Here is a 22535-nt window from a genome sequence, read left to right on the forward strand (position 1 = left end):
TTTCTGCCAGGGCTTCTGGCCTGCCCTCCAACCTTAAGGTTGGACAGGCATGTCCATTAATTAATGATTCTGTCAATGGCCTCAACTGGCCATTGACAGGTCGGTGGGGGCACAGCAGGTTTTGCTGCACCCTCGCCTACCTGAAAACTTAAATGGAGCAGGGTGACGTCGGGAGTTCTGCCCGATGTCACTGCGTGTTATTTTACGCATCGGCGAGTGGGGGGTAGGGCCCACTCGCTGCCGGGAAAATCCTGCCCACTATGTTCACTAATTGGCGAGTCCACATCAAGGGGCATTTGCCTATATTTCAACAATGACTACACTTCAAAAATACTGAAGCCTTTGAGATGGCCTGAAGAAAGACACCCCCCGCTCGCCGATGGGAAAATCCTGTTCATAGCCACACCTTTTATTTGGAGGAAGTGAGGCAAGTTTAAGGAGAAATTGTTCAGTGAGAGAACAAGGGTCATACAGATTCGAAATGTTAACTTGTTTCTCCACAGATGCTGCCAGACCTGCTCTGTTTTTCCGGCATTTTCTGTTTTAGTCCCTGTGGTAGTGAGTTCCGATCTCTGGACAAAGAAATTCCTTCTAAATTCCCTACTGGATTTCTCGGTGACCACCTTATATTGATGGCCTCTAGTTTTGCTCTTTCCCACAAGTGGAAACAATCTCTTTGATTCTACTCTATCAAAATGTTTCATAATTTTAACAACTGCTATTAGGTCATCCTTCAGCTTTCCCTTTTTAAGAGAAAAGGGGCCCAGCCTGTTCCTCCTTTCTTGATAGGTATCACCATGCAATTCTAGCATCATCCTTGTCAATCTTTTTTGCACACTCTCCAGTGCCTCCATATCTTTCTTTTAGTATGGTGACCAGAATTGCATGTGGTACACCAAATGTGGTCTAATCAAGTTTTGATACATGTTTATTAAACTTCCCTAATTTTCAAGTATACCCATGTGGAAATAAACCTAGTTCTTGATTTTCCTTTCTTATGGCTCTGTTAAACTGTGTTGCTACTTCTAGCAACTTGCATATTTTTAACCTGAGATCCCTTTTCTCCTCAACTCCATTTAGATTCTTATTTGCCTAGTAATGTGTATTCTCATTTTTCTTACCCAGATACCTCACATTAACAGAATTACCTGAAAAAACTCAGCAGGTCTGGCAGCATCGGTGGAGAAGCAAAGAGTTGACATTTCGAGTCCTCATGACCCTTCAACAGAACTGAGTCCAGAACAGTTCTGTTGAAGGGTCATGAGGACTCAAAACGTCAACTCTTTTCTTCTCTGCCGATGCTGCCAGACCTGCTGAGTTTTTCCAGGTAATTCTGTTTTTGTTTTGGATTTCCAGCATTCGCAGTTTTTTTGTTTTTACCTCACATTAACCCATGTTGAAATTTTCTTGTCAATTATATGACCATTATAGAAGTTTAATAATGTATTTTTGTAAGGTGTTTCAGCCCTCCTCAGTATTAATTACCCACACATCCCACCCACCAATCCAATGAACCCCCCCAACCCTTTCCAAATATTACCTACAAATATAGAAATCGTGTTTTTGATTCCAATGTATAAAATGTGACTAGTAATCCTTATGGGAACTCACTTTTCATTTTCAGCCACTCTTAATAGCTATCCATAAGCCCACACTCTATACCTTCCATCTTGCAGCCTGCTATCCATTCTGCTACTTGTCCTATGGCTCCATGATCTGATATTATTCATTAGTCTATTGTGCGACACCCTATCAAAAGCCTTTTGGAATTATAGATAAATTATATCTATTACATTACATTACCCTTGTCTACTCTCTCCATTACCTCTTCAAATAATTCAATTAGGTTGTTCACAGAGTCCTAGTCATTACGGCAGGGAGGAAGGCCACTCGGTCCATTAAATCCATGCCGATTCTCTGTAGAGGATTCCAGCTAGTTCCATTTCCTCAACTCTAACCCTGTAGCTCTGCAAACTTATTTCCCTCAAGAGTCTATCCAATTTCCTTTTGAAATAATTGATCATCTCCACTTCCACCACCCTCTTGGGCAGTGAGTTCCAGATCATTACTACTTACTGTGTAAAATAGTTCTTGCCCCCTCCATCTCTTTCCCTTAAATCTATGCCCCCTGGTCCTTGAACCAACAGCTAATGGGAAGTTTTTTTTGCCAACCATATTTAAACCTGTCATAACTTGGCACAGCTCAATCACCTTTGCTCCAAGGACATGCACGACATCACCTTTTGAAATCCTTGCTGACTATTCATTAATATATTTTGGTTTCTAGATTCTTTTTTCTCCTTCAGCAGGGATTCCATTTCTTTCCTGTCACTGATGTTAATTTGACTATAGTTCCTTGGACATGTTCTACCTCCCTCATTAAGTATTGGCATGATGTTAACTGTCTCCTGTCCTTTTCCTAATGAATTATTAAATATGTGTAATGGTGACTCAGCTAACTCTTCTCTAGACTCTTCTAAATCTGAACTTTTCCCATTAACATTTGGATTTATAATTCTGAAGATATCAATGAGTTATCTGCACATATTTAAAATCAAGGGTGATTGAAATAACAAAATGATTCTATTCCAGACTTCCTTCAACAATCGAACAGAAAAGATCAGGAATAACATAGAAGTTGTACAGGTTACTCTTAGAGATCTTCAGAAAGAAAAGCTGAAAACACAGGTAGGCAGCTCCTGATAGTCACTATTGTAATGCAGAAATTGCAGCTGCCAATTTGCACACATTGGACAGAATTTCCTGGGTGACGTGCAATTGCAATATTTAGTTGGGCGGGTGCGCAATGAAGTGTGACGTGTGCCCGCCATTAATTAAAGGGCTAGTTAAGGCCCTTAACTCGGCAATCGACACCGATTTTCAGGCACCTGTGCAATCTTCAGCTCAGCGCCCGGGCACAACAGGCAGGCGGGTAAGACTTTTTAATAAAACTCATCCACAGGCGGGATACGTGGGCTCAGTGGGATTGTCAATCTGGTCTGTGAGTATTTATTGCAGAAAGAGTTTTAAACTTTCCTGTGTGATCTGCAGCAGTTCAAAACGAATTCCAGCAGCTTTCTGTGTACTTTGAAGTTTCAGCTCAGCACTCTTCAGTCAGGAATCCTTATCGGGCCTACAGCTTTCCGGAGGCCTCCCTTAGCCTGGGTATGGGTTCCGATATCTCCACTAGAGGCAGCTCCTCTGATGAGGAAGGGAGGGATAGAATAAGGAGGAGGGCAGGAGTGCGCAGTCAGCCTCCAGGAGAGCCACCTTTGGGAAGACAGGTGCAGGCACAAGGGGTGCAGGGCCAAGAGGTTGTCCAAGGTGGAAGGGGCCGCACTATCCTGCTGCCAGGGTATACAGGTGGCGAAGCAGCTACCTCAATATGTCAGCGGTGCAGTGCCGAAGGAGACTCCAATTGTCAAGGGAGACAGTCAACTACATCTGTCAGATGATTGGACTGAGATCTCTCCTACCTGTGTGGGTGGACACCCCATGCCTGCGGCCCTGAAGGTCACATTTGCCCTCCACTTCTATGCCTCTGGCTCTTTCCAGGGGTCGGTGAGTGATCTTTGCAGTGTCTCCCAATCAGCTGTCCACACTTGTATCAAGCAGGTCATAGATGCTCTTTCAGGCATGCATTGACCTTCATCCACTTCCGCTGTGACCAGGCAAGTCAGGCACAGCGAGCCAGAGGCTTTGTGGCCATTGCTGGCTTCCCCCGCATCCAGGGTGCAATAGACCGGACTCAATAGTCCACAGTAGACATATGTGGCCACCAAGGCTCCAGCAGGTGAGCCCAGTGCCTTCGTCAACAGGAAGGGCTTCCACTCCGTGAACGTGCAGATAGTGTGTGACCACAGGATGCTGATTCTACAAGTCTGTGCGAGGTACCCTAGGCAGCTCCCATGATGCTTACATCCTCAGACACTCCCAGGTGCCGGGCTCTTCAGTGCTCCAGCTTGCCTAGATGGATGGCTGCTGGGTGACAAGGGCTACCACCTCAGAAGGTGGCTCGAGACGCCTCTCCGCCATCCAAGAACAGAAGCTGAGCAGCAGTACAATAGGAGCCACAGCACCACAACGACTGTGGTGGAGAGAACCATCGGTCTTCTCAAGATGCGCTTCCGATGCTTGGACCGCTCAGGAGGTGCACTCCAGTACCCCCCAGATCGGGTCTCTGTAATAGTGGTAGCATGCTGCACTCTGCTCAATCTTGCGCTGGAAAGGGGAGACACAGTTGATGATGAAAATGCTGACACAGTGGATGTGGCTGCACACAATGAATCCAGCAGTGATTCGGAGGATGAGGAAGCACAGGGCAATGATGAGGGGCTGATTGCTGACCCAGCACTACACCATGGAGACAGGGACACCCTGGAGACTTTAACCCAATGAACCTTCAGCTAGCTCCGCACAAATGGATCTGCAGGACCAGCCTTGCCTGGAGCATCCTTACGTGGCACTTAAGTGCTACATCTGCCACTTCATCAGCTGCAACTAAGAGCTTTGGACATAAACCTCAATGTCCACTCAAACACTCATGACATGTCTGTGAAACATACAAATGCAGCACAAAGGAGCAACCCTCAGCTATGGTAACACATGTGGATTTTATTTTGACCCATCATATGGTCCAACAAAATGAATTCCTAATGTTGTTACAACGTCAAAAAATAAAAATTCCCTAAACTAGGGCCAACACAAAAGCAACAGTGAGAAACCCTTCGTGTGCCTAAGGTGCCTTATGCTTACGTTTGTGGATGCCTCGTCTTGGTGCCGCCCCATCGCTCGGATTGGCTTGTGAGACAGCCTGCTGACTCTGCTGTCCTGATGGCCTCAATGACCTTGGCAGATGTCCTCTGGCCCGTGGCCTCCTGCCTGAGAGGGAGTGGCCAGTTCCACAGCTGCCATCTTCCCAGTCATCGCAGCCTCAACGGATGCAATAGTCACTGGCAGAGGGGCAGAGGAGCTGCTGCCCTCATCCGGAGCACCCTGAGAGGAGATCACAGCAACGACAGGCAGCTGCTGTGCCGACGTGAAGTTGCTTCGGACCTCCCTGCTCACCATAGATGGATGGGCACTGAGCTGGGAAACTTGGTGCCCAGACCATCTCCCACATTGCCAACGACCAGCTGTGGCCACTGGCACTGTGAGGGCTTGCAGGTCCGAATGTATCCCCAGGAGAAGCTGGTTGTTCTGCTGGAAGCCCCTCTCCAGGAGAGTCATCACTCTCTCCATGGAGGAATCCTGATGCTCTGACATGAGGCTCATAGCATCACTCAAGCTCCACGTGGATTCCTCCACCATGGAGACCAAGCAAAGCATATTCTCATGTAACACTGCCAGATGGTCCCGCACTCCCGGCCGCATTTCCTGCAGCTGCTGCATCGCAGATGACTCCAGAGGCTCATTACCACAGCCCGACTCAGCATGTGCCTAGTCCCCTGCAGTCCTCCGGCTGCTGGCGCCATCGGCACTCTCTGTCTCTGCCATCTCCTCCAGCGATTGTGAAGTGCCCTCTCCACTGTGCCCCAGGACACTAGCCGATGTTACAATTCCCACCGCTGTGCTAGTCTCTGCACTGGTGCCTGCCTCGCTGAAATGGTGCGACACAGGTGACAGTTCAGGGCCCTCAGGTGTGAGAAGGGGCATCTGCAATTCCTCCTGGCAGCCATGCTCTGATGATGCTGAAATTAACAAGGACAGTGGATCAGTTAGCGTGCACACAGTAACACACTTCATCCCTTTTCCCCCAGGCTCATAATGCGCTCAACCTTCCAAAACCTAAAGAGACGAACATTGGTGGGGTGGCAAATAATCAGGAGGAGGCCCAAACATTAACGGCAGATACAGATGGGCTGGTCAGGTGGCTTAAGGAATGCCAAATGGAATGTTATGTGGATAAGTGTGAGGTGATGCACTTGGATAGGAGAAACAAGGTACTGGAATACACAGGGAATGGTAGGACCGTGGAAAGTAAGGACGATTAGAGAGACCTTGCTGGGCATGATGACAGGCCCGTTAAGGTAGCGGGACAGGAACATAAGGCGTTTAAGAAGGTAAAAGCCATACTTGCCTTTATTAGGTGAGGAATAGAATGTAGGAATGGGGAGGTCATGTTGTAAGTGCAGAAAACGCTGTCGAGGCCACAGCTGCACTTCTGCGTGCAGTTGTGATCAGCGCTTCTTGGGAGGGATGCGATTGGAGTGGAGAGAGTGCAGAGGTCGCTGACCAGGATGCATGCTAGCCTGGAGAGTTGGAGTTATGCGGACACATAGCATATGCTGGTAAAATTAGCCGTGGAGCACAGGAGATTGAGAGGCGACATTATTGAGCTTCATAACATTATGAGGGGCATAGATCGGGTGGACAGAAAGCAACTTTTCCCCTTGGCGGAGGGATGACTAACCTGGTGGCATTGATTTAAGGTAAGGAGCATGAGGTTGACAGGTGAGGTGATGAGGAACCTTTGGACAGAGTAATATGGGATGCACTGGCTGAAAGGGTGTTGGGGGCAGAAACCCTCCTAAGATGTAATAAGTATTTGGATGTGCAGTAACGATGCCATGGCATACAACACCATGGGGATAGCGGTCAGAAATGGGATAAGGCAACTTTGGAAGGTGCTAGAGACACGCATCTTCGAAGGGCTGAGGAACCTTTGTCTCTATGACCCACATGTCTGACTCTATCAGTCTGTTAATGAGCAGTGTTGCTACATTAACGATTCCAACAATCATCAGTGCTTTGGATGGTGGGAAGACAGAGCAGATGGGACTGTGGACCTGGCCGCTCTACCCCAGCCTCACGGACACCTGTGGACCTGGGCACATGGTGCCTTTCAAGCTCCAGGGCCTCCTGCTCAAAATGGCTCAATATCACCAACTGGGCCTGGCCACCTCCAGTGCTTGAGCGCTCATAAGCATTATGGCCAGCAAGTTCCCACAAACAGGAATGAGATAATGACCTAATAACCTGTTTTTTAGTGATATAGGTTGAGAGATGAATATTGTCCAGGTCACTGGGAAGAATTCACTTGCTCTTCTTTGGAATAATGTGAAGGGATATTTTGCATTCATCAGTTAGGGTAGACAGGGCTTTGGTTTAACATGCCATGCAAAGACAGCACCTCCAATAGCGCAGCACACCCTCAGTGCATCTGTTACAGTTCACCCGGGGAGTTGCTGTGGTAATATGCACTTTTACATGCATGTTGCAGTCTGGAGCTGTGGATAGTGATGGTAGAGGCTCCAACTTTCTTTCCATCTCATGACTGACCAGGAGTCTCTCCCACTTTTACCACCTGCTATTGGTGTGTGTTGGAATGATTTGCAGGTTGATAATCAACCTGTTTGGCCACTTTACTAATCCACTTTCCTTGGCTATCAAGTTCTGTGGTGTGACTCAAACCCAGGGCTTCTGGCTCAGAGGCAGGGTCACTACCCACTGCACCACAAGACCTAATAGACTCACTATTCTGGAATTCCAGCCTAGATACGGGGACTTGAACCAGCAATCAACCTGGCTCAGAGGTAACAGTGCCACGACTGAGCTATGGCTGGCATGTTCTGGGTGCAGTGGTTATGTTGCTGAGCTAGTAATCCTGAGAACATGAGTTTGAATTCCACCATGGTGGTTTGAGAACTTGCATTCAGTTTTAAATGAAATCTGGAAATAAATGCTGATATCAATAAAAGTGGCCATAAAACTGTCAGATTGTTGTAAAATCTGATTCACTTGTATCCTTTAGGGAAGAAAACCTGCTGTGATTACCCAGGTTGGCCTATATGTAACTCCAGTGCCACACCAACGTGTTACACTCTTAACTGGCTTGTTTAAGAAGCGTAGAAATGCATAAGTGTATCAAACCCATCACTACCTTGTCAGATCACATAGGTACAATGAATGTCAGTCATACCAACAATGTCGCAACTTAAAAATGAATTTTTATCAAATCAGAAACAAAAAGGACTGAATTATCCTTGAATTTGCTGCTAATTTTTGGTATTGTTGGGATAAATGGGGCAGTAACGGCAAACCTTGCATTAAAATTATTCTCTAGAAATAGCCATGACCTTTGTTAAAAACCACTGTAGTCCTACCACATTTAAGTGGGGTCAAATGGTCATGGCTCACCTCCCACCTCAACCCAAATGCAAGCAAGGTGGTTTGGAAGATGAGTTTTTAGAATGCTTTTGTGACAGTTTCCTGTGGATCTAACTAGGGATAAAACTATTTTAGATCAAGTATTGTGCACTGAGGCAGGGCTGATTAGTAATGTCATAGTAAAAGATCGCCTGGGAAATGGTGAATTGAATTCTACATTAATTTTGAAAATGACATACTCCAATCACAAAGAACAATTTTAAATTAAAAAAAAGCTAATTAATAGGTATGAGGGGAGAGCTGGCTAAGGTTGATTGGATAAATAGCCTAAAAGGTACAGCGGTAAATAAAGAGTGGAAAACAATAAAAAAAAATACAGAATGTTCAACAAAAATACATTCCATTGAAAAATAAAAACTCAGTGAGAAAGATCCATCTGTGACTCACTCAGGAGGTTAAGAATACTATTAGGTTAAAAGAAGAGGCTTATAAAGTTGCAAAGAATAGAAGTAAGTCTGAGGATTGGGAACATTTTAGAAACAAGCAAAGGGCCATCAAAAAGTTGATAAAAAGGGAGAAATAGAATATGAGAGTGAACTAACTAGAAATATAAAAACAGATTCTAAGAGCTTTTACAAGTAAATAAAAAGGAGGGGAGTACTTAAAGTAAATATTGGTCCCTTAGAAGCAGAGACAGGAGAAATTATCATGGGGATTGAGGAAATGGCAGAAGCATTGGACAAATATTTTCTGACTGACCTCACAGTAGAAGACACAAGTTACACACCAGAAATAAACGATAACCTACGGCCTGTAAGAATGAGCACAGAAGGTAATTCATATCAGCAGAGAAAAAGTATGGAGAAACTGAAGCAACTAAAATCTGACAAATCCCCGGGATCTGATGATCTACATCCTAGGGTTTTGAAAGAGATAGCTGCAGAGATAGTGGATGCACTGGCTATGATTTTCTAAAATTCCCTAGATTCTGGAACAGTCCCAGCAGACTGGAAGCTGGCAAATGTAACACTGCTATTGAAGAAAGGAGAGAGTGAGAAACAGGAAACTACAGACCAGTTAGCCTGACATCAGTCATTGAGAAAGTGCTAGAATCTATTATTAAGGAAGTTTTAACAATACATTTAGAAAAGCATAGTATGGTTAGAACAAGTATGGCTTTACAAAAGGGAAATCCTATTTGACAAATTTACTAAGAGTTTTTTGAGGACGTAACTAGTACAGTAGATAAAGGAGAACCAGTAGATCTAGTTTACTTGGATTTCAGTATTGCTGAAAAAAGAGACATGCTGATGAAGATTTTTGTTTTGTGCTCAACAGGACAGAGGCAAGAATACCAAATTTCAAAAGGAACAACAATTTATACCACATGAGTAAAGGGTGCTGATTGGTTGGCAAGTGAACTCTGACCAGTGGGGTACCACAGGGATCAGTGCTTGGGCCCCAGTTATTCACAATATATATCAATGATTTGGATGAGAGAACCAAATGTAATATTTCCAAGTTTGCTGATGACACACAACTGGGTGGGAATGTGAGTGGTGAGGAGAATGTTAAGAGCCTTCAAGGTGATTTAGACAGGTTGAGTGGGTGGGAAAATACATGGCAGATGCTGTATAAAGTGGATAAGTGTGAAGTTATCCACTTTGTTAGGAAAAACAGGATGGCAGAGTATTATTTAAATAACGATAGATTGGGAAACATTGATGCACAAAGGGATCTGGGTGCCCTTGTATACCAGTCACTGAAAGCAAACATACAGGTGCAGCAAGCAGTTAAGAAGGCAAATGGTATGTTGGCCTTCATTGTGAGAGGACTTGAGTATAGGAGCAAGGATGTCTTACTGCAGCTATATAGGGCCTTGGTGAGACCACACTTGGAGTATTGTGTGCAGTTTTGGTCTCCTTACCTAAGAAAGAATACACTTGCCAAAGAGGGAGTGCAGCGAAGGTTCACCAGACTGATTCCTGGGATGGTAGAATTGTTGTATGAGAAGAGATTGGGTTGACTAGGCCTGTATTCACTGGAGTTTAGAAGAGTGAGCTGGGATCTCATTGAAACATATAAAATTCTGATGGGGCTGGACAGACTGGATGCAGGGATGATATTTCCTCTGGCTGGGGGGGGGGGTCTAGAACAAGGAGTCACAATCTGAGTATATGGGTTATACCATTTAGGACTGAGATGAGGAGAAACTTCTTCACTCAGAGGGTGGTGAACCTGTGAAATTCTCTACCACAGAAAGCTGTGGAGGCCAAATCACTGAATATATTTAAGAAGGAAATAGATAGATTTCTGGACTCTAAAGGCATCAAGAGGTATGGGGAAAGAGCGAGAGTACGGCATTGAGATAGAGGATCAGTCATGATCATATTGAATGGCAGAGCAGGCTCGAAGGGCTGAATGAATTCATCCTTCTCCTATTTTCTATGTTTCCACAATTGGTTCAGGTATTGCCATGTAGAATGCACCAGGGAACAATGATTCCCCAAGCTTGCTTAAATTCAAGCAAGGCAGTAGTTCACATGTAACATCCTCGAGGTCCTGTTGGAAAAGGAGATGGTGGATCCTGTTGGATGGTTCCCTGAATAAACTGTCAAAGTCATTTGGCAGAATGCCTCATCACCAGAATTTTCAAACAAGTAGCTTGACTGGTGGTGAGAAGGGCCCCGTCAGATCCTTCCTGCATGCCCAGAGTTTCGCCCCCTCTTCATGTTGCCCTCAAGGTGGCTGCAGAGGTAAAGAGACCGTTGTCCTTCTGGAATGTGTTTTTGCAATGACTGCCTGGAAAGAGATGCAGTAGTTTTTGTCAAGGTTCACCCCTGTAACACAGGACTCTGTTCTACAGGCTGTTCTCAGGAATGCACACCAAGACAAATATCAACTGCTGCTGGAGCATCATCAACTTGATGAAAGATGCTCTTTCATCTGCCTGAAATTTGTTGGTCTTCCAAAGCAAAGCTTTGTCGATGATCGCATGATGCAGACTGACATATTGCAAGGCCCAGGATTTTGTGCTAAGGGACGCACTTAAGCTTGGGGCAACTGCCACAAAGGCTCATGGGGAAAGGTCACTGTCTAAACCACTCCTGCCATAGGAGATCGAGGGGCTGAAACCATAGCAATTAGAAGGAAGTGAATAATGATGTCCCACAAGGATTTGTGCTGGGGCCTTAACTATTCACCAATTTTATCAATGACTTAGGTAACACCAAAGAGGGCCATATGTCCAAGTTTGCTGAAAACACAAGTAAATTACAAAGAGACATTGATAGATTAAATGAGTGTGTAAAACTGTAGCAAACAGATTTCAACACAGGTAAGTGTGTGTAGTAATGATCTGTCCATGGCAGGTCCCCCTGCTCATGACCAACCCCATGATTAAGTTAATTCATTTAAAACAATCTTTTATTCGTTTAGTGCTGATCTGTCCATGGCAGGTCCCTCTGCTCATTTCTCCATGCCTTGCATCCTGCCCTTTCCTCTTCAGTTGCTCGTAAGAGCCTCCCAGTTTCAATTTCAATGAACAATATGACTAGAGGAAATGTCCTAGCTGTTCCACAATCACTGCCAAAAGCTTGCTGGTCCGCTGTTGGCCATGGCTCATAACCTGAACATAGGATTTTTGCCTGGGCCTGAGGCAACTCACAAAAGGGCAGTGACAAACACCCCCTGAGGTCTCAAATGGCCTTGCTATCATAAGGTAAGTGTGAGGTCAACCGTTTTGGACCAAAAAATGACAGAACTGAGTACTTTTTAAGTAGTGCAAAGCTGGAAACAGTGGAGGCCCAAAGAGATTTAGAGATCACTAAAATGAAGTAGTCAGGTACAAAATATAATCACAAAGGCTAATTTTAGCCTTTATAATTGAAGGTCCAGAATATAAGGGGAGGTGGTATTGCTACAGCTATAGGGCCGCACCCCTAGCCAAGCTGTTCCAGTATAGCTACAACATTGGCATCTACCCGGCAATGTGGAAAATTACCCAAGTATGTTCTGTCCACAAAAAGCAGGACAAATCCAACCCAGCTAATTATTGCTCCATCAGTCTACTCTCAATTATCAGTAATGTGATGGACAGGATCATCAACAGTGCTATCAAGTGGCACTTGCTTACCAATAACCTACTCACTGATGCCCAGTTTGGGTTCCACCAGTGTCACTCACCTTCTGACCTCATTACAGCCTTGGTTCAAACATGGACAAAAGAGCTGAACTCCAGAGACGGGATGAGAGTGACTGCCCTTGACATCAAGGCAGCATTTGACCAAGTGTGGCATCAAGGAGCCCTAGCAAAATTGGAGTCAATGGGAATCTGGGGAAAACTCTCCACTGGTTGGAGTCATACCTCGCACAAAGGAAGATGATTGTGGTTGTCGGAGATCAATCATCTCAGCTTCAGGACATCATTGCAGGAGTTCCTCAGGGTAGTGTCCTCGGCCCAACCATATTCAGCTGTTTCATCAATGAGCTTCCTCCCATCATTAGGTCAGAAGTGGGGATGTTTGTTGATGATTGCACCATGTTCAGCATCATTCGCAACTCCTCAGATACTGAAGCAGTCCATGTCTAAATGCAGCAAGACCTGGCTAATATCCATGCTTGGGCTGACAAGTGGCAAGTAACATTCGTGCCACACAAGTGCCAGGCAATAACCATCTCCAATAAGAGAGAATTAACCATCATCCTTTGACTTTCAATGGCATTACCATCGCTGAATGCCCCACTATCAACTTCCTTGACGTTACTATTGACCAGAAACTGAACTGGACTAGCCATATAAATACTGTGGCTACAAGAGCAGGTCAGAGACTGGGAATTCTGCAGTGAATAACTCACCTCCTGAGTCCCCAAATCCTGTCCACCATCTACAAGGCACAAGTCAGGAGTGTGATGGAATACTCTCCACTTGCCTGGATGAATGCAGCTTCAACAACACTGAGGAAGCTGGACACCGTCCAGGACAAAGCTTCCCGCTTGATTGGCACCACATCCACAAACATTCACTCCCTCCACTACCAATGCACAGCGATTGCAGTGTGTACCATCTACAAGGTGCACAGCAAGAATTCACCAAGGCACCTTTGACAGCACTTTCCAAACCCATGACCACTGCCACCTAGAAGCACAAGGGTAGTAGATAGATAGGAATACCACCACCTGGAAGTTCCCCTCCAAGCCACTCACCATCCTGGCTTGGAAATATATCGCTGTTCCTTCATTGTCACTGGGTCAAAATCTGGAACTCCCTTCCTCACAGCACTGTGGATGTACCTACATCACATGGACTGCAGTGATTCAAGAAGGCAGCTCACCAATACCTTCTCAAGGGCAATTAGCCAGTGACACCACATCCCATGAATGATTTTTAAAAATTCAAGTTAGGTCAGGACTGGTATACAATGTAAGCGTCTGGGAACAGCTCCTTAGGATATATTGACCATGAAAGGAGTCCAGCACAGATTGACTGGAATGTTAACAGGGCCCCAAGGCGTGTTATTAGGAGAAATTACATAAACTAGGCTTGTAATACCAGGATTACCAGGGGTGATTTGACTGAGGTTTTTGGGAGTTTGAAAGGAATTGATCAGGTATAGATAAAGAAAAACTTTTTCTGCTGGTTGGAGAGTCTAAGACAGGAGCACATAACCTTAAAATCAAAGCCATGCCATACAGGAGAGAATGTTGGAAAAACCTATTGAAAGGAAGGGTGCTAAAAGTGTAGAATTCTTTCCCACTAAAAGCAATAGATTCTGGCTCAATAAGTCATTTTAAACCTGAGAATAGTAGATTTTTGCCAGGGAAGGGTATTCAGGAATCTGGACCCAAGACAGATAAATGGAGTTAAGGTACAGATTTGCCATGACCTTACTGAAAGGCAGAACCTGCTTTTGAGACTGAATGGCTTTCTCTGTTCTAATGACCCCTTGTTCTAGACTCCCTACCAGAGGAAAATGTTCCTCTCTATCTGCCCTATTGATTCCTTTCAAAATCCTAAAACCCTCAATCAAATCATCCCTTCACCCTCTATATTTTAGGAAATAATTAAGTCCTTCAGGGGTCAGAGTGCAAACACTGAGCCACAACTGGCACATGAGGAACAGAATGAGATTGTAATGGAATCTGCCATGTCGGTATTATTTACAATTTGATGAACTTCTCCTTCCAAAAGGATGAAATAAAACAAAAGAAAATTAAAATAAAGGAGAAGAGTGATGCACTAAAGAAGAGAATTGAAAGTGAAGAAAGAGAAATTTTTGACTATCTGGACAGAGAAGAGAAGCATGTAATTGCAGAGATTGATGCCCAGATCCAAGATCTCAATGGCAAAATGAGCGATTTCAAGAAATACTTGACCAATCTGAATAACGTCTCCAAGAAAAAGGAAATCTTCTTCATACAGGTAACAATTTCTGCTTCTGTAACCGAGAAATAAATGAACTAGGATTGTTTACCTGAAGAATGACATCAGCCAATTAGAAGTTGTTCCTTTATCTAATTTGAGCACCAGCCTATGTTTGTGATGTAAACAGAATAGTCCCTCTTTGAGTTATACTTTCTTCTATCTTTTCCAGGATTTTAGGATTATGATGTTGGGATTGTTTAGCTTTGTGTTACGAACTTTTAAAACCCAAGCTTAGAGAGCATTAAACAGTATCCCCTGAATTATCCCTTACAGTTTTCAGCCTGTACTGTGAGTCTTGCATTTCAATTTAGTCTTAATAAATATGCAAAGGTCTACAGAAGCTATTATGCTCTTGAACACTTGCACTTTGTGCAGCTGCTAACACACATGTTATATATTAATACTCCTCCCCATTTGTATCTTATTCTAGATGTTTAATTCTGAAGCTGGCAGGTAAGTAGCAGATTGCTTCTTTTTTATTTGAATATTTTGGAAAGTCATGTCCACTAGCCCGCGGTCAGCTGCACCTGCTCTGACCAGATAGTGCCACTGGTCAGCTCTGTTTCTGTACTTTATCAGACTTGGCTGTTGTGTATAAACCCTACATATTGGGACAAAGGGATATGATCCAGCATTACTGAGGTAGGAACCGGGTAAGAAATTGATGAGAGAATGAAGAGAGAAACCCAGAATTTGATGTAAGAATGTCCAAGGGAGATTTTGACCATTGCAGAGACTGATTGAAATCGGAGAAAGGAGGGGTTGGCTACATGAAGTGGTGCATTGTTCCTTTACTTCTGACATTTGCGTTTATATCCAGCACAGCTGGTTTAATAAATTATACAGTGATGTTGAATTTGCGCGAGGTATTGGTTAGGCCCATAGCTGGGAGTATCGGGTATGGTTCTGTATTACTCTATTAACAGAAAGAAACTGGAGCCATGAAGAAAGTGGGTGTTTAAAATGGTATCAGGAATGAGAGACTATAGATAATACACAAGGCTTAAACACTGGGAACACTCTCACCATAACAAAAATGTGAAAGAGAGGATCAAATAGCTGTGTTCAAGATAACAGAGGGTTTTCCCAGAAAAAAAAGTGAAAGGTTGTCAGTGAATCGGTAATAAGGTAGCATCAACCGTGGGTTATCACAAGGAGAATGAAGGGAGGTGTTGGAAGATTTATTTTCTACAGAGAGTTATTACAACATGGAATGTTCTACCGCAGGGGCTACTCAGGAAGATCTTCTCACATCACTTAAATGGTAATTGGATGTGTATTTGAAGAGGAAGAATATAAAGAAATATGGGAAAAGGGCAGGGAATTGAATTGTAGTAAATAATTTAGGAATATCAGAGGTTCTATGTCTGGACTGTGCTGATTTAGATATTTTTTTTTGAAATAACACCTCCATGTCCTCAGGACATCTTAGGATCTCAGTGCAGTATTGAGTGAGTCCTGCCCTATTGGAAGTATTGTCCTTCAGATGATAAGTTAAACCAGGGCCCTGTCAACCCTATGGGGTGAACATAAAAGGTCTCATGGCATTAATTTGAAGGAGAGCAGGGGATTTCTGCCTAGAACCCGGACAATATTACCCTTACACCAACATCACTAAAACAGATGATCTGGTCATTGTCACAGGGCTGCTGTGAACTTCAGCTGCTAAATTTCATATATATAGCTATATATCAACTATATTTCAAAAGTATTTAATTGGCTGTAAAAAGCTTTGTGATGTCCTGAAGTATTAAGATGGGCTATGAAAATGCAAGTCTTTCTCCTTTATTTAAAAATAAATGTATGGAAAGTATTCCAGAATATTGAAAAGAAACATACATTCCAAAGTAAAGGGCAAATGTCAAAATGAAACAATTTTACCTTCTGCCAGTATAGGACTAATCTCTGTTGCATTCCTCAGAAGCTCATAAACTTTTTTAAAGGTGTTTGTGTGAATTATCAGATTGAGAAGCTTATCAAAACCGTTCGTATCGCTTCCATCTCCGTGCTTGGATGCAACTAAACTGCAGCAGTTGGCGCATTGGTCGCAGGAACAGGTGGAGAGGAACAGAGATATCTTGGTCTTACTGTGTAAGTAGTGAATCAATAGAGTCCCCATTATTTACACTATCCAGGCTTAGCATAAGCAGCTGCCTACGTTGGGCAAATGGGAGCTAGCTAATTGTAATTTCCATTAAAGTCAGTTACAAAGGCTTCCACTGGAGAAAGCAGTTAATCTGCAGGCCAAGCAAATATCAAGCAGATGACTGGTGTCTGTTTTGAGCATGGTATCAAAGAGTTTTACATCACATGTACATACCCGTGTTCAGTTCTAAGCCAGCAATAAATCAGGAAAACAAAAACTGGTGCTCACTTCTCCAGAAAAGAGAAGGCTGAGGGGTAACCTTGTTATGGTCTTTAAAATTATAAAGGTGTTTTATTGGATAAAGAAAATGTTTCCCCTTACTGGGGAATCCAAAATTAGGAGGACATAATTATAAGGTATTCACTAATAAATGCAATTGGAAACTCAGGAGAAACTTCTTTATCCAGGGAATGGTGAGAATTGGAACATGTTATCACACAGAGTAGCTAAGGTGAAAAGTATTAGATGTTTTTAAGGGGAATTGAATAAGTACATGAGAGAGAAAGGAATAGAAGGATATACTATAGGGTTAAATGGAGTAGTGATAGGAGGCTCATGTGGAGCATAAAGACCAGCATAGAACAACTGGGCCAAATGGTCTGTAAATTCTATGTAATTGTATGCAATTCTAGGTAAAGAATGAAGCCTCTTGACCCATTGTGTCTAAGCCATCTCTCTATCCACTTACTATGCCATCCTTCTATCTTTCCCCCTTTTAAATATACTTGTTTAAGTGTTATTGTAGCTTGCTTCACTGATCCCTTTTTTATTTATTCATGGGATGTGGGCACCATTAGCTAGGCCAACATTTTTTGCCTATCCCTAATTGCCATTTTTCAGAGGCATTTAAGAGTCAACCACATTTCTGTGGGTCTGGAGTCACATGTAGGCCAGACCAGGTAAAGACAGCAGGTTTCCTTCCCTAAAGGGCATTAGCAAACCAGGTGGGTTTTTACAACAATCAGCAATGGTTTCATGGTGATCATCAGACTTTTAATTCCAAATTTTTATTGAATTCAAATTTCACTATCTGCCATGGAGGGATTCGAAACCAGGTCCCCAAGGGTCTCTGGAATGTTGGTCTAGTGGCACTACCACTATACCACCATCTCTTGCAAAACTCCATCCCATTTCCAAACTTCCTTTCTTATCCAAAGTCCTTGAATGTGTTGCCATCTCCCAAATTCGTGCCCATCTTTTGCTGGGCTCCATGTTTGAATCCCTCCAATCAGGTTTCTAACACCACCACAGTACAGAAACAGCTCCACCAGAGTGACAAATGACATCCTATGTCACTGTGACAAAGGTAAATTATCCCTCCTCTTCTTTCTCTACCTGAATGCAACCTTTGACACTGTTGACCTATCATCTTCCTCCAATGCCTCTCTACTGCCATTCCAGCTCATTGGGACTGCATGCATCTGGTTCCATTCTTATCTATCTAATTGTATCCAGAGTATCACTTACAATAGTTTCTCTTCCTGCTCCTGCACTGTCACCTCTGGTATAAAAACAGAAAGTGCTGGAGAAATTCAGCCAGCCTGGTGACATCTGTGGAGACAGAAACAGAGTTAATGCTTTAAGTCCAATATTACTCTTCTTCAGAACTGAAGAGGGGTAGAAATGTGATGGGTTTTATGCTGTTGAAAAAGTGGGCTGGGGCAGGTGGAGAAAAAGGAAGGTCCGGATAGGTTAGAAGACAGAAGAGATCAAATAACAAAGATGTCATGGAACAAAAGGGAAAGGAGTGGTAATGGTAGTAGTAAAGAAACAAAACATTGGTCCAGAGTAAGTGTTATTGGCAGAATAAAGGACAGCTCTATGTGAAAGCAAAACATGAAAACAAGATTCAGGTTGACACTTGGCAAAAACACAAATCAAAATGGAGGGCAGAGTTTATGGTCTGAAGTTGTTGAACTCAGTGTTGAGTCCAGGAGGCTGTAAAGTATCTAATCGAAAGATGAGGTGCTATTCCTCCAACTTGCGTTGGGCTTCACTGGGGACAGAAATGTGAGCATGAGAGCAAGATGGTGAAACCAAATGGCAAGTAACTAGAAGGGCACTTTTGGTGTTCCCCAAGGATCTGCCCTTGGCATCCTCCTATATCTCGTCAACATGCTACCCCTAGACAACATCATCTGAAAGCACAGCATTAAATTCCACATATATGCTGATGACACCCAGCTCTCCCTCACCATCACTGTTGCTAAATTATCACACTGCTTATCTGACATTGTGTACTGGATCAGCATAAATTTCCTTTGATTAAATATTGGGAAGTCTGAAGCCATCGTCTTCAGCCCTTGTTCTATAATCCTTTCACTAGCTACCAATTCCATCCCTTTCCCTAGCAACAAGCAGAGACTCATCCAGTTTGTTCATAACCTTGGTGTCATAGTTGATCCTAAAATGAGATTCTGCCCTTATATCTGGGCCATTGCTAAGACTGCCTATTTCTACCTCTGAAACATTACCCAACTTTGCTCCATCTCGGCTCATCTTATACTGAAACGCTCATCCATCCCTTTTGTCATACCTAGATTCGACTATTCCAACACACTTCCACATTCTACCCTCTGTATACTTGAGGTAATTCAAAACTCTGCTGCCCATGCCTTAATTCCCACCAGGTCCCTTTCCCTATCATCCCTGTGCTCACTGACCTATATTGACAACATCTTGATTTTAAAATTCTCTTCCTTGTTTTCAATTTCCTCCTTGGCCTCATCCTTCCATATCTCTGTAATTTCCTTGAGCCCCACAACCCTCCAAGATATCCGTGCTTCGTTAATTCTGCGCCTTTTGAGCATCCCTGATGTTAATCATTCCACCATTGTCTTCAATTGCCTGAGCCCTAAGCTCTGGAATTTCCTCTCTAACCCTTTTTACTTCTTCCCCTCCTCTTTAAAACCTAACTCTTTGACCAAACTGTTGGTCATATGACCTAATAAATATCTCCTTATGTGGCTTGGCGTCAAATTTTTTATAATGTGAACCACTTTAGGATTTTTTATTACGTCGTAGGCACTCTACAAATATAAGTCGTTGTTGTTGCTTCTGATAGGACTTTCCATGCCCTAATTGTCTTCTGCATTGAACAAATTCTTCTTTGTTCTTTTGGACATAATCTTAAATTCACAGCCTTCATTGGCAACTCACCAGAGAGTGGAAACAATTTACCCCTATTTGCCATCTCAAAACCTCATAATTTCAAATATCTTTATCAAATCTCCTCTTAAACCTTCTTTATTTTAAGGATAAGAGCTCAGTCTTTCCATATAGTCTCTCATTCTTAGAATCATTTAAGTGAATCCCTTGTGCCCTCTCCATGGTCTGAAGTGAGGGACACATGACTGGACATAATGGGGCATAGAAACAGCAGTGACCCACATGGCAGATTGGTCAGGAAAGTAAAAGCCCAAGGTAATGTGGCAAACTGGATAAAAGGTTGGCTTTGTAACAGGAAACAAAGGGTAATGGTCAATGGATGCCCTTGCGAATGGAAAATTGTCTCAAGTGGTGTTCCACAGGGCTCGGTGTTGGGACCTTTGATGTTTGTGTTATATATTAATGATTTGGATGTGCATGTGGGGGACACGATTGGGGAATTTGCAGATGACACAAAGATTGGCCGAGTAGTGGATAGTGTAGAGGATAGCCATAATCTCCAAAACGATATAGATGGGTTGGTGGAGTGGGTGGTAAAGTGGCAGATGGATTTTAACATAGAGAAGTGTGAGGTCATCCATTTAGGGAGGTCAGACAGTTACAGGGATTACACAATAAATGGGAATATATTAAGAGGGGTATATGAAGTGAGAGATCTTGGCGTACAAGTACACAGGTCCCTGAAGGCAGCAGTTCAAGTAGACAAGGTTGTAAAGAAGGCATATGGAATGCTCTCCTTCATTGGCAGAGGTATAGAATATAAAAGTAAGGATATAATGTTGGAATTGTATAAAACATTGGTGAGGTCACAACTGGAGTATTGTGTGCAGTTCTGGTCACCACATTACAGGAAGGACGTAATAGCTCTGGAGAGATTGCAGAGGAGGTTTACAAGAATGTTGCCAGGGTTAGAAAAGTATAGCTACGAGGAGAGATTGGATAGGTTGGGGTTATTTTCCTGAGAACAAAGAAGGCTGAGAGGTGACTTGATTGAGGTATACAAAATTATGAGGGGAAAAGATAGAGTGGACAGGATAAAATTGTTTCCCTTGATGGAGAATTCTAGAACCAGGGGACATAGGTTCAAGATAAATGGGTAAATGTGTAGGGGGGACATGAGGAAGAACTTTTTTACACAGGGGTTAGTGGGTGTCTGGAATTCGTTGCACAAGTTGGTGGTAGAGGCAGAAACTTTAAACTCTTTTAAAAAGTACCTGGATCTGCACCTTAAGTGTTGTAAGCTGCAGGGCTATGGGCCGGGTGCAGGAAGGTGGGATTAGAAAGGGCACCTGGGTATCCTCGGGCAAAAGCGATTCCTTGGCTGTAAAGCACTTTGGGACATCCTAAGCTAATGAAAGACGCTTTAAAAATGCAAATTATTTCTTCTTTCTTTATTGCCTATCCTTTGTTGCCCTGAGAGACTGGCAACTCAGTATTTTTTTGATGAGCTGCTACAGACTTTGTGGAAATTGCAGGGTTTGAATCCAGCAATGATGAAGGGAAAGCAACCTAAATTTCATTCTTTCACCACTCCTGTGTAGATGCAATGCAACCTTTGATTTTAACATCAACACAGCAGCTAGCCTCAGGTCACTTAGATACCCCTGATACCCACATCATTTGTTTAAACACAGGAATCTAAACATGTACCTGTCAAACGAACATATGAACAAGGAGCAGGAATAGGCTTCGAGCCTGCTCAGCCATTTAAGAAGATCGTGTCTGATTCGATAGTAACCTGAAATCTACATCCCACTTACCCCTGATAACCTATTACCCCCTTGCTTACCAAAGATCTATCCATCTCTTCTTGAAAAGGTGGTGGAAGCAGAGCCTTTGAATATTTTTAAGGCAGAGAGTTTCAAAGACTCACGACCCTCTGAGTGAAAAATATTCACCTCAACTCTGTTTTAAATGGGTGAGCCCTTATTTTTAAACAGTGACCCTAGTTCTAGATTCTTCCACAAGAGGAAACATCCTCTCCACATCCACCCTGTCAAGACCCCTCAGGATCTTATATGCTTCATTCTTACTATTCTAAATTCCAGCAGATACAAGCCTAGTCTTTCCAACCTTTCCTCATAAGACAATCCACCCATTCCAGGTATTAGTCTGGTAAACTTTCTCTGAACTGCTTCCAATGCATTTACATCCTTCCTTAAATAAGGTGACCAATACTGTACACAGTACACCAAATATGGTCTCACTAGTGCCCTGCACAACTGAAGCATAACCTCCCTACTTTTGTATTCAATATTACCAACACTCACTTTGTTAACTCTTTTTCCTTTTTAAAATATTTATAAAAACTCTTACTACCTGTTTTTATATTTCTGGCTAGCTTTCTCTCAAACTCTAATTTTTCCCTCCTTATTAGTCTTTTAGTCATTCTTTGCTGCTCCCTATATTCTGTCCAATCTTCTGGCCTTCCACTTATCTTTGCATAATTACATGCTTTTTCTTTAAGTCTGATACTATCTTTAACCTTTCTAGTTAACCATGGTGTGTCCATCCCTTGGACTTTTTCTTACTCGTTGGAATATGTCTATTCTATGCATTCTGAAATATCCCCTTAAATGTTAGCCACTGCATCTCTGTTGACCTATCCCTTAAGCTAATTTGCCAATTCACTTTAGCCAGCTCAGCTTTCATGCCATTATAATTGCCCTTATTTAAGTTTAAAAACTT

The 22535-nt window shown here is 43.1% G+C and overlaps 1 protein-coding gene across 1 annotated transcript in view; it reads left to right on the top strand.

The window, feature by feature from the left end:
- The window catches only part of LOC121287558 (tripartite motif-containing protein 60-like), a 34383-nt gene that overhangs the window by 3164 nt on the left and 8684 nt on the right, over positions 1–22535 (top strand). The window contains exons 2-5 of the mRNA XM_041205489.1: positions 2593–2688; positions 14300–14530; positions 14964–14986; positions 16497–16624. Coding sequence (XP_041061423.1) covers positions 2593–2688; positions 14300–14530; positions 14964–14986; positions 16497–16624 — 478 coding nt within the window. The remainder of the gene's footprint in view (positions 1–2592; positions 2689–14299; positions 14531–14963; positions 14987–16496; positions 16625–22535) is intronic.

This window comes from Carcharodon carcharias, chromosome 14 (assembly GCF_017639515.1).
Source record: "Carcharodon carcharias isolate sCarCar2 chromosome 14, sCarCar2.pri, whole genome shotgun sequence".
In the NCBI taxonomy this organism is placed as follows: Eukaryota; Metazoa; Chordata; class Chondrichthyes; order Lamniformes; family Lamnidae; genus Carcharodon; species Carcharodon carcharias.